We start from the raw sequence: 12,500 nt of genomic DNA on the forward strand, positions 1-12,500 counted from the left end.
CTGAAGCCTTATAATGCACTATAGCCCTGCACGATTAGGCCACGCTACCCTTACACTACACTGTATCCACCCCTCTCTCACTCTTCCGTGTTATGAACATCACTCTGACTGTGTGTGCAGGCTGCAGATGTCTCGTGGTTGGTACAACCTTGAAGGATGAGTGTGGTCCTGCCGACGACTGTGCCCGCCGCGCTCTGTGCCACACACTGGTAGGTGCCAGCGTCGCCCAGCGTCACGCGCGAGAACTTCAGAGCCCCGTTGGGCAGCACCGCCAGCCTGTGACCTGGAAATGAATCCAAGCTTGTGGAATAGAGGTTCACAGCACCAATGGGTCAAACAGGAAGATGTTCAAGTGCTTCCTGTTTTTTTTTTTTGCATGGCCCCAGCAAGCTCACTGATATTCACAGTGTTGTTTTAGAGCTTGGTACTCAAATCTGGACCTCAAATTCAAATCTGGTCTTGAATGTGAAATTTAATTCACCGAATAGATCATGTAACTGTGTGGCATCTTGGTAGTTCCCACCTGACTCCTGGGGAAGGAGAGGATGGAACATCTGGAGGACATAAGGACTGTGGTTTGAGTACCTGTTACAGAGTGAATGTCTTTAGCAGCTGTTCAAACCTGTTGCTATTGGAACTCCCTCACGCTGCCAGGTGACGGTGGGTTTGGGGAAGCCATGAGCATTGCAAGGCAATAGTGTCCCCTGGTGGAGCACAACCTGTACTTCTTTAGCCATAGGACTGATCTCAGGAGGTTCTAAGGAACCAGCACACACACACACACACACACACACACACACACACACACACACACACACACACACACACACACACACACACACACACAATCATGTACAATCTTCTACATAATTGCATGAAACCCCATAAGAAGACCTAAAGGTGCAGGCCATGCGGCTGGCTGTGTGAGCCTACCGTGCACAGAGAGGGTGATGTGTTTGTGGGCCACCCCGACGGGGTTGCGTGCGGTGCAGGTGTATCTGCCAGCATGACTGGGACTCGCAGACAGAATCTCCAGCACACCTGGACGCACACAAAGCACAAACAGCAGCATGAACATGAAACAGTGTTTGCTGGAAGAAAGCGGGTCACAGGAGGAGGCCAGGGCCAGTACCCAGTACCTGTGGGCAGGACCCTATAACTGCCCCCACGGGTGCCCAGTTGTGCCCCATTTCTGGTCCAGCTGACGGTGGGCTCTGGACGTCCTGTGGCGTGACAGGGCAACACCACAGGAGTCATCTTAATGGCTGTAACCGTGGTGACATCATCTTCGATGGATGGTGGAACTGTATAAGGAAGAAAAAGTAATCACTTGTGAAATAATACTGCAAACTTTAATGGAAACCATAATGGCATAGAATTATAAACATTAATTTAAACCCTAATGAAGTGGAACTGTAAACATGAATGTAAACACTAGAAACACTCTAGTGACAGAACTGTAGAACTGTATTAGAACACATTATGTGTTCCATGGAGTGCTGTATTTAAGTGTATTTAACACATTAAGTGTTTGCAGAGTGCTGTATTAGAACATTTTCCAGCTTTTAGCTGTAGATGTTGTAGAAGTCTCTCTTCATTCCTGCATAAGCATCAACCTGGCCATCATGGTTCAGGTCATCATGGTTCAGGTCATCATGGGTCTGGTCATCATGTCCATCATCACATGATGTTTTTTGCTCTCTGGGTGTTCATACCTTGAAGAATGACTTCAATGACTCTACGTTCCTCTCCGACCTCATTGGTCACCGTGCACTCAAAGTAGCCCTCGTCCTCAGGAGACGCAGATATGATTACCAGAGAGCCAGAAGATATCAACCTTTAAGAAGGAAAACAGCAAACAGAGATGTCTACAATTACATATATATCAGTAAAACCGCTGAAAACGTGGACCAGAGGTTTTAATTATCTTCTCCACCAGCTTCCTGTGGGATCCCCATGATTGTTTGGTGTACAGCCATGCAGGCAAGAGCTCATTCTAAATGGCCAATATTTTCAATACAATACAATACAATACAATACACTTTACAGTATGAGATACAGAGAAACTGCTCTTGACTGTGAAGCTGCCGTGTGTTGAGCTGTAGGTTGTGCAGCTACAGTGAACTTTACCTGTACCCTCCAGACTGCATGTTGAGGGGCGTGCCGTTTCTCTTCCAGGTCACCTGGGGAGCAGGTTTACCTGCACTCTCACAACTCAGAACTGCTCTCAGACCTGCTGTTGCGGTTACGTTAAAGGGTCCAGGGTTAATTGAGGGTCCAACTGAGGGAACAGAGAAACAGAATCATAAAAGTTTAAAGAGAATAAAGAGTAACACAGTAGTTAGCACTGGATTTTAGTGAACACTGAACTGCGCTCAGCGATGAAAGACTCAACACAAAGACGTTCATTAGAAGCACCAGCTGCTGTGCACTGCCGGCCATCCTTACGTGACCCGGCATGGTCGAGACTACAGAAGAATCACATGCAGGTTCTGGTTTGTGTTGAGCGGCGTGTGTGGTACCGTAGACTCGGAGCTCCATGCTGTGCTGGTCCGAACCCGCCTCGTTTGACACACTGCAGTAGTAGCGGCCCGAGTCACTCAGCTGCACTGACTTTATCCGCACAGAACCGTCCGGCAGCAGGACCAACCTGGGTGAGGAGAAAACACCTGTAGATCATTCTCCAACGGTTCTAAGGAACGCAGCCATTTGAACTTTGAACACACCTGCCGTTGTCGAGTGGAACTGGAGCTCCATCTTTTCTCCACAACACCTGTGGGCTGTTCTCTCCCTCAACCTCACACGGCAACGCCACATTCTGACTGACATGTGCCGTAATGATGGAGCTGCCCTTGTGGATAACAGGGGGCGCTGTGGAGCAAAGCCATGCTTAAGGTTCTGATGTTGACAGAGAAACATCAGACACTTAACTCAGAGATTAGTTATGTCCCATAGATACTCCTAACTGGGGTATGCTATGTTTGTTATTAATTTTTATATATTTACTTTTTTCTTTATTTTTGACCTTTTCATTTATAATGATGTGAAGCACTTTGTAGTTTTCCCTTAGAAAAGTGCTATATAAATAAAATGTATTCTTACATTTTCTATGCACATACTTACAGAGGATCACGACAGAGAACTGAAGACTGGTACTGCCTGCCATGTTGGACACCACGCAGCTGTACACACCAGCGTCCTCCATGCTCACATCTGCAACCTCCAGATACTGACCACCTGCAATGATCTGAACACCACCTCCCATCTGAGAGTAGACAGAGAGAGAGAGGGATGAAGACACAGAGAGACAGACAGATAGAGAGAGACAGAGAGAGAAAAATTTAAGCATGCATTAAGTAACACCAAGACGCTAGGGTTGGTGTTATAGTTGGTCTTCAGTTGGTTTTAAGATTAGGATGGTTCCTTTGTACCTGTAACTTGTCATCATCCTTGTACCACTGAATGTCTGGTGCTGGGTCTCCGTCTGTTTGGCACTCCAGGGTCAGGTGACCTTTTAGAGGCACTGAGACAGGTCTGATGGCACTGGAGCCAATCAGCATGGGAGGAACTGAAGGGGGGAAAGGCAGGACTGTGGGAATACCGCAAGGCATAGAGGAACACACTGACCACACACTAACGACACGCTCACCACACACTGATCACACTGACCACACACTAACCACACACTGATCACACTGACCACACACTGATCACACTGACCACACACTAACGACACGCTCACCACACACTGATCACACTGACCACACACTGATCACACTGACCACGCACTAACGACATGCTCACCACACACTGATCACACTGACCACACACTAACCACACTGACCACACACTAACCACACACTGATCACACATTGATCACACACTAACCACACACTCACTACACACTGATCACACACTAACCACACACTGATCACACACTAACCACACACTCATTACACACTGATCATACTGACCACACACTAACCACACACTGACCACACATTGACCACACTAACCACACATTGACCACACACTGATCACACACTAATCACACACTAATCACACACTAACAGTCACACACTAACAGTCACACACTAATGATAACACACTGGCTGCACACAGATGTCACACTTACGCTGAACACGCACCCAGTGGCTTCTTCCGTCCTCACCAGCTAGACTACTGGCCAGACAAGTGTACAGGCCTGCATCCTCCACCTGTGATGATGGGGAACACACACACACACACACACACACACGCATACATGCACACACACACACACACACACCGATGAATTTGTGTTTCTTAAAGACCAAAACCAAAACCAGAATGCATTTTCTGCCCCTAATGTACCGGTAATATTTCTCAATATTCACTTCACAACTGCTTGAGATTTGACAGGATGTTGAAAGCACGACATAACCATGTCAATATTTCCAGATATTTCATCCTCTGTGTTGAATCAAAGGAAACATTTTACACATTTCATGTCACTGTATTTTGACTGATGATTATGGAACCAGGAACATAAGACAGAGTAAGAAAAACTCAATTTAATTTCAGCATGTTAGTTAAGAAATCCAGTATGAATTTGTATGAATTTGAGGACCTGAACTTTGCTGATCCGGAGAAGCTGTCCACCTTGCTGTAGTATGGCAGAGCTGTCCCCTAGGGGGCGCCCATCCTTCAACCAGCTGAGAGTGGGAGGCGGGACTCCGGTAGCAGTGCACTCCAGCTCTAGAGCACCGTCCACCACCACCATCAGCTCCTCCGTGGCCAAGGAACCAGAGATCTTAGGAGGCTCTACAAAGGAACAGAGAGCCTGAATGAAACACTGAATAGTAAAACGAGTAAATCTCACCCTCAGTATCAAACACAAAAGGTTCTATGAAAGAACTCACTGCTAACTAACTTGGGTCTTTGGTACCTAACACACTGAGGGTGAAGTTCCTATCCGAAACCTAACACAGTGAGGGAGCTGTGGTACCCAACAGCCAACACAGTAAGGGTATCTGGCATCTAACACAGTAAGGGTATCTGGCATCTACACAGTGAGGGGTATCTGGTACGCAACACAGCGAGGGGTATCTGGTACCCAACACGGTGAGTGGTATTTGGTACCTAATAAGGTGAGGGGTATCTGGTACCCAACACAGTGCGTGGTATCTGGTACCCAACACGGTGCGGGGTATCTGGTACCCAACACGGTGCGGGGTATCTGGTACCCAACACTGTGCGGGGTATCTGGTACCCAACACGGTGCGGAGTATCTGGTACCTAACACAGTGTGGGGTATCTGGTACCCAACACGGTGCGGGGTATCTGGTACCTAACACAGTGAGGGGTATCTGGTACCTAACACGGTGAGGGGTATCTGGTACCTAACACAGTGAGGGGTATCTGGTACCTAACACGGTGAGGGGTATCTGGTACCCAACACAGTGAGGGGTATCTGGTACCTAACACGGTGATGGGTATCTGGTACCCAACACAGTGAGGGGTATCGGGTACCCAACACAGTAAGGGGTATCTGGTACCCAACACAGTAAGGGGTATCTGGTACCTAACACGGTGAGGTTGAAGGTCTTGGTGCTGCTGCCCGCCTGGTTGCTGGCCACACAGCTGTAGAGGCCGGCGTGTGTGGGCTCCACGCTGGGCAGCTGGAAGCGCGTCTCCTGGCCGTCCAGGAGCAGGTTGTGATGGAGGGACAGCGGCTGTCCGTCCTTCAGCCAGACCAGCGTGGGAGGGGGGACACCGTGAGCCTCACATGTCAGTGTCACCATGGAGCCCAGCACCACGGTGACATCCTCCGTCGCCTCCGTGCGCTCTACTGTGGGCGGGGCTAGGGACAACAGGGAACCAACATGAACCAATTACAGGACAATCTGTTAATATAGTCTAAACTAATCAAAGATACAGTGAAGTACAGGACAGATGATAAACCTGCGCAATCTGATTAATCGGATTTACCTGCTTAACGTGATTAATATGCTTATCCTGATTAACTCACGTAAGTGCTAAAATGAGTGTGTTCAGGAGTGAAAAATTACCTTGAACCTGAAGGTGAAATTTATGCTCTGCAAAGCCAGCCTTGCTACGGGCCACACATGTATAAAGGCCAGAGTCAATCAGCTGCACTGGAGATATCCTGCATTTACACACACACAAACACACACACACACACACACACACATGCACTTTGCAGATGAGTAAAGACCTTTGAACCTTGTTTACTTCAACACCTCAAATAACTAATACAGACAAAACATGAAGGGAAAGCTGTGCGTGTGTCCATCTGACCTGAGAACAGTGTCTGTGGAGAGGAGGCGGGTCCGGGCACTCAGGAGCAGTGGCTGACCGTCCCTCAGCCAGCTGATCTGAGGCGGGGGTGAGCCAGTGGCGTGGCACTCCAGGGTGACCAAACTGTCCAGAAGGGCGTGCACCTCACGGGGGCCATCGGTCTGCTCTGGGATAGATGGGGGAACTGTAGGGGCATGAGGTCACAAATTACTACCATAAATACTCCCTCATACTACTGTACATTTGAATACTACAATACAAACTCCCTCATATTACTGTACTTTTGAATGATATTATAAATACTCCCTAAGAAAACGTTGAATGAAATTAAGAGACAAGTGAGAGAAATATAAACTTGTCCATACCTAGGACGAAGAGGGTGTAGGTCCTGCTGTCCTGCCCAGCAGGACTGTCTGCCGAGCAGGTGTATGACGCTGCATCTTCCGCCCTCAGGTGTTGGAGAGTCAGTCTGCTCCCGTCTACAGAGATGCTGCCACCCACAATACACACGCATGAGCCAAACCTCCTCACGTTACCACAATACACACGCATGAGCCAAACCTCCTCACGTTACCACAATACACATGCGTGAACCAAACCTCACGTTACCACAATACACACGTGAGCCAAACCTCCTCACATTACCACAGTAGACATGTGTGAGCCACATTTTTCACATTACCACAACACACACACATGAGCCAAACCTCCTCACATTACCACAATACACATGCGTGAACCAAACCTCCTCACGTTACCACAATACACACACGTGAGCCAAACCTCCTCACGTTACCACAATACACACACATGAGCCAAACCTCCTCATGTTACCACAATACACGCGCGTGAGCCAAACCTCCTCACATTACCACAATAGACATGCGTGAGCCAAATTTTTCACATTACCACAACACACACACATGAGCCAAACCTCCTCACGTTACCACAATACACATGCGTGAGCCAACCTCTTCATGTTACCACAGATCAAGACCAGAACAGCCAATAAACACATTTGGAGTCTTGCAGGCTCCATGACAAACTGACCGTATTCTCTCATTGGTGGTGTCCAGTGACAACCCGTTCTTCAACCAGGTCAGCTGAGGGGTGGGTGTGCCCACAACCTGACACTCTAATGTTAGCTCCTCCCCCACATGAGCACTGACATCAGAGGGGTGACCGGAATCTAAGATGGTCGGGGGCACTGATGGGCAGAAGAGAACATACGAGTGACACGAATGACACAAGGACAAAGAGATGAGAACATCACAACATGAATGACACAAGGACAAAGACAAAGACACCTCACTGGAGTCAGAGACGTCTCACTGGAGACAGAGACGCCTCACTGGAGACACACATCTGGGTGAGATGGGTTTACCCTGTACAGAGAGTGAAAAGTCCTTCTGGCTCCGCCCCTCACTATTCTGGGCTAGACAGGTGTAGGTTCCAGCATGAGAGATCTGCAGGGGTCCCAACTCCAGCCTGTGACCTCGCACCACCACCTGCACCACCGCCTCCGTCCTCCCACTGCTTCCTGCACACACACACAGGGGTGGAGAGCAATAGGTTAGACGCCCACTGAACTACTGAACTACTAAACTACTGAACTACTGAACCATTTTTTGAGTACAATTTAACCACCACAATGCATTCTGAATGCTTAGCCATCACTTTAAGAGTAATCAGCAATAAGGACACACTCTTTCACACACACTCACACACACACACACACACACACACACACACACACACACACACACGCACACACACACACACACTGACCGATGGCAGTTCCGTCTTTCAGCCAGCTGATCTGGGGTTCAGGTATCCCGGTGGTCGGACACGCCAGGCTCACATGTGTTCCCAGTCTGTGTGAAAGGCTCTCGTGAAGAGGTCCTTCTATTACTGGAGGCACTGGAGCACATGACACACACATACGACACACACACACACGACACACACACACGACACACACACACACACACACACACACACACACACACACACACACACACACACACACACACACATACACACACACCACACACACATACCACACACACACACCACACACACATACCACACACACATACCACACACACACACACACACACACACACACACACACACACACACACACACACACACACACATGACACACACATACCACACACACACACACACGTAAACTAACCCATTACTTGCAGATGTTACAATAACAACAGCATAAACATAAATGCTCAGAGGATGTTGGTGATCTTACAGTGAACCGTTAATCTAAAGGTGCGATTCAGCTGCCCAGCCTGGTTGGACACTTTGCAGGTATAAATCCCACCATCGGACACCTATAGAGCAGAAAGCCTGGGGTCAGTGAAACACACTGTACACACACACACACACACACACACACACACATACACACATGCATTCAGTAAAGACACTAGAAAGGAAAATGTACAGGTGTGTGCCAAAGATGGACAAATAGAAAATGATATTTTTCTGAAGTCTGAAGTCCATGCTGTGAAGATGTCATCACCTGCACTTGTGCGATCCTCAGCTGCTGTGACCCGATCTGCAGGCCTGACCCATCTGTAAGCTGAAGACCATTGTGGTACCATGTCACCTCAGGCTCAGGGACACCTTGAGCCTCACAGCGGAGTGTAACCGAGGACCCCACCTGAGATGTCATGACCTCTGACCCTGGGTGGGCAAGTAAGGTGGGCGGAACTAGAATAGACAAGTACAGGTGATACAGGTGATACAGGTGATACAGGTGCAGTGAATTACTGTCATATGATCACACAGCAACAGGATGTTAATCTGAGCAGGATGAGTGAACACCAGAGTTCCTCTAACCGTAAACACTGAGCAGGATGAGTGAACACCAGAATTCTTCTAACCGTAAACATTGAGCAGGATGAGTGAACACCAGAGTTCCTCTAACCGTAAACATTGAGCAGGATGAGTGAACACCAGAGTTCCTCTAACCGTAAACATTGAGCAGGATGAGTGAACACCAGAGTTCCTCTAACCATAAACATTGAGCAGGATGAGTGAACACCAGAGTTCCTCTAACCGTAAACACTGAGCAGGATGAGTGAACACCAGAGTTCCTCTAACCGTAAACATTGAGCAGGATGAGTGAACACCAGAGTTCCTCTAACCGTAAACATTGAGCAGGATGAGTGAACACCAGAGTTCCTCTAACCGTAAACATTGAGCAGGATGAGTGAACACCAGAGTTCTTCTAACCGTAAACATTGAGCAGGATGAGTGAACACCAGAGTTCCTCTAACCATAAACATTGAGCAGGATGAGTGAACACCAGAGTTCCTCTAACCGTAAACACTGAGCAGGATGAGTGAACACCAGAGTTCCTCTAACCGTAAACACTGAGCAGGATGAGTGAACACCAGAGTTCCTCTAACCGTAAACACTGAGCAGGATGAGTGAACACCAGAGTTCCTCTAACCGTAAACATTGAGCAGGATGAGTGAACACCAGAGTTCCTCTAACCGTAAACACTGAGCAGGATGAGTGAACACCAAAGTTCCTCTAACCGTAAACACTGAGCAGGATGAGTGAACACCAGAGTTCCTCTAACCGTAAACACTGAGCAGGATGCTCTTCTGGTCCTGCCCGGCGGAGTTGGTGGCTGTGCAGACGTACTGGCCAGAGTCCTGCTGTGTTACCTTCGGCAACTGTAGCATCTGACCACCTGCGAACATCACAGTCAGATAACGCATGACTGCATCTCTCCCTGTCACATGACTGCATCTCCCTGTCACATGACAGTATCCCCCGTCACATGACCCAGACACTGTGTTGTTACCTGGGAGGACGTGGACACCTGCGCTGAAGTGCAGAACTTGTCCGTCTCTGGTCCAGGTGATCTCAGGGGCTGGATACGCTTGCACGTCACACAGAAGAGAGACCATGTGACCCTCCACAACACCCACTTCCTCTTCCCGCTGACCCACAATCCTCGGCGGCACTGAGAGACAGAGATACAGCCTGTGAGAGAACTGCAAACTCAACAGCAACACCTCTATCATAATCAGATACAGATGCAGTACTATGTAATGCAGTACTATGTAATGCAGTACTATGTAAGTTTCCTCCTTGAATGGCCCCTCTACATGAACAGGTAAAGTGAAGCATCACCTTGTACAGACACACTGTAAAGCTTCTGCACTGCTCCAACTTTGTTCTCTGCTACACAGAGGTAGCCTGCCATGTGTGAGACCTGAACGTCCATGATCTACACACACACACACACACACACACACACACACACACACACACACACACACACACACACACACACACACACACACACACACAAACACACACACACACACACACACACACACACCACCACCAATAACAAGAAGTTTTTATTATGGGATAGGAGAAATAAAAGTGGCATCAGTGAACATGAGTGTGAATGTGAGCGTGAATGTGAGTGTGAACATGAGAGTGAATGTGAATGTGAACGTGAGAGTGAATGTGAACGTGAGAGTGATTGTGAATGTGAGTGAATATGAACGTGAGCATGAACATGAGCGTGAACGTGAGCGTGAACGTGAGAGTGAACGTGAACGTGAGTGTGAGCGTGAACATGAGAATGAATGTGAACGTGAGCGTGAATGTGAGCGTGAACGTGAGAGTGAGCGTGAACGTGAGCATGAATGTGAGCATGAACATGAGAGTGAATGTGAATGTGAACGTGAGAGTGAATGTGAACGTGAGAGTGATTGTGAATGTGAGTGAATATGAACGTGAACGTGAGCGTGAATGTGAGAGTGAATGTGAACGTGAGTGTGAGCGTGAACATGAGAATGAATGTGAACGTGAGCGTAAATGTGAGCGTGAACATGAGAGTGAACGTGAAAGTGAGCGTGAACGTGAGCGTGAACATGAGAGTGAACGTGAGCATGAACATGAACGTGAGCGTGAGTGTGAACCTGAGAGTGAACGTGAACGTGAGAGTGAACGTGAGCATGAACATGAGCGTGAGCGTGAACGTGAGCATGAACATGAACGTGAGCGTGAACGTGAGCGTGTAGCAGTGGTCTCACACCTCCAGAAGTCTGCCCTCATCCTGAATGTGGTGGTGTGCATCACCGTAGAGGGGCAGGCCGTCTCTGAGCCAGGACACCGAGGGGAACGGTGTCCCTGTGGCATCACAGTGCAGCTTGATGCTGGAGTTCACCACAGCTGCCACCTCCACCAGAAACTCCTCCGACTGGCCAGTGATCAGGGGAGGCACTGTGTCAGAAGAAGCATGAGTAGAGAACACGACCGAGGAACCTTTGACTTGAGTCATGAGTCAGACTGGAGTCAGACACAAGTAAGTACATCAGCAAAGCAGAAATATCAGAGCAGTGTGAGGTAGAGTCAGAGTATCATGACGTGAATCAGATAAGCGTGAAGTGGAGTCAGAGCAGCAAGCACTATAAGTCTTATAGCAGTCCTACTGCTGTGTTTACCAAGGACTTCCAGGTCAAAGTGCATGCGATCTTCTCCTGCCTCGTTCACTGCTTCGCACGTGTATTTCCCAGCATCCTCTAGCCGAACATGGGGGAGCTGTAGGACTTGGCCCCCTGAAAGAAGAACACAGCTTCACTAGTGGGCTCACGAAGAGCAGATCTCCAGCCTGTGCATGAGGGTCAACACATGAGGGTCAACACATGAGGGTCAACACATGAGGGTCAACACATGAGGGTCAACACATGAGGGTCAACAGAAAAGAACCTGCTCTTCTTAAACCTCTGTTGACCCCAGAATGGTGTTTATCCCGCCTGGTCACCTGCGAGGAGCAGAGCTCCGTCCTCAGCGCTGAGCTGCCTGCCGTCTCGGTACCAGCTGAGGTGGGGTGGAGGGATGGCGTTGCTCTCACAGGACAGGCTGACGGAGCTGCCCAGCACCACCTCCCGTCTCTCAGACTCCCCTCCGTCCCTGTCTCCCGTCTCCTCGCTCTCCTCTCGCTCACTCAGCGCCCACCCCGACGTGCCGAGGTTCACCCGATGAAGGACGGGAGGGACTGAGTAACAAGAGCGAAAAAAGGCGAGACGGAAATATGCAAATGAGGATCAGAGTGAAGTGACGTGCGCTGTGACATGCGCCGTGACGTGCGCCGTGGCGTGCGCCGTGGCGTGCGCCGTGGCGTGTGCCGTGACGTGTGCCATGGC

The 12,500-nt window shown here is 49.0% G+C and overlaps 1 protein-coding gene across 2 annotated transcripts in view; it reads right to left on the bottom strand.

The window, feature by feature from the left end:
• hmcn2 (hemicentin 2) overlaps window positions 1–12,500 on the bottom strand; it is a 51,903-nt gene that overhangs the window by 10,793 nt on the left and 28,610 nt on the right. For both annotated transcript variants that reach the window (XM_077003257.1, XM_077003258.1), the window contains 27 exons: window positions 12,119–12,352; window positions 11,799–11,912; window positions 11,390–11,577; window positions 10,471–10,567; window positions 10,139–10,300; window positions 9,911–10,024; window positions 8,843–9,033; window positions 8,570–8,651; window positions 8,089–8,220; window positions 7,685–7,840; window positions 7,351–7,507; window positions 6,666–6,790; window positions 6,301–6,484; window positions 6,051–6,148; window positions 5,564–5,842; window positions 4,610–4,803; window positions 4,136–4,217; window positions 3,432–3,568; window positions 3,124–3,265; window positions 2,727–2,871; window positions 2,523–2,650; window positions 2,131–2,281; window positions 1,716–1,837; window positions 1,140–1,304; window positions 934–1,041; window positions 623–757; window positions 149–283 (listed from right to left, as the gene is read on the bottom strand). In XM_077003257.1, the coding sequence (XP_076859372.1) occupies window positions 149–283; window positions 623–757; window positions 934–1,041; window positions 1,140–1,304; window positions 1,716–1,837; window positions 2,131–2,281; window positions 2,523–2,650; window positions 2,727–2,871; window positions 3,124–3,265; window positions 3,432–3,568; window positions 4,136–4,217; window positions 4,610–4,803; window positions 5,564–5,842; window positions 6,051–6,148; window positions 6,301–6,484; window positions 6,666–6,790; window positions 7,351–7,507; window positions 7,685–7,840; window positions 8,089–8,220; window positions 8,570–8,651; window positions 8,843–9,033; window positions 9,911–10,024; window positions 10,139–10,300; window positions 10,471–10,567; window positions 11,390–11,577; window positions 11,799–11,912; window positions 12,119–12,352 (3,957 nt within the window). The remainder of the gene's footprint in view (window positions 1–148; window positions 284–622; window positions 758–933; window positions 1,042–1,139; window positions 1,305–1,715; window positions 1,838–2,130; window positions 2,282–2,522; window positions 2,651–2,726; window positions 2,872–3,123; window positions 3,266–3,431; window positions 3,569–4,135; window positions 4,218–4,609; window positions 4,804–5,563; window positions 5,843–6,050; window positions 6,149–6,300; window positions 6,485–6,665; window positions 6,791–7,350; window positions 7,508–7,684; window positions 7,841–8,088; window positions 8,221–8,569; window positions 8,652–8,842; window positions 9,034–9,910; window positions 10,025–10,138; window positions 10,301–10,470; window positions 10,568–11,389; window positions 11,578–11,798; window positions 11,913–12,118; window positions 12,353–12,500) is intronic.

This window comes from Brachyhypopomus gauderio, chromosome 4 (genome assembly GCF_052324685.1).
Source record: "Brachyhypopomus gauderio isolate BG-103 chromosome 4, BGAUD_0.2, whole genome shotgun sequence".
Classification (NCBI taxonomy): Eukaryota; Metazoa; Chordata; class Actinopteri; order Gymnotiformes; family Hypopomidae; genus Brachyhypopomus; species Brachyhypopomus gauderio.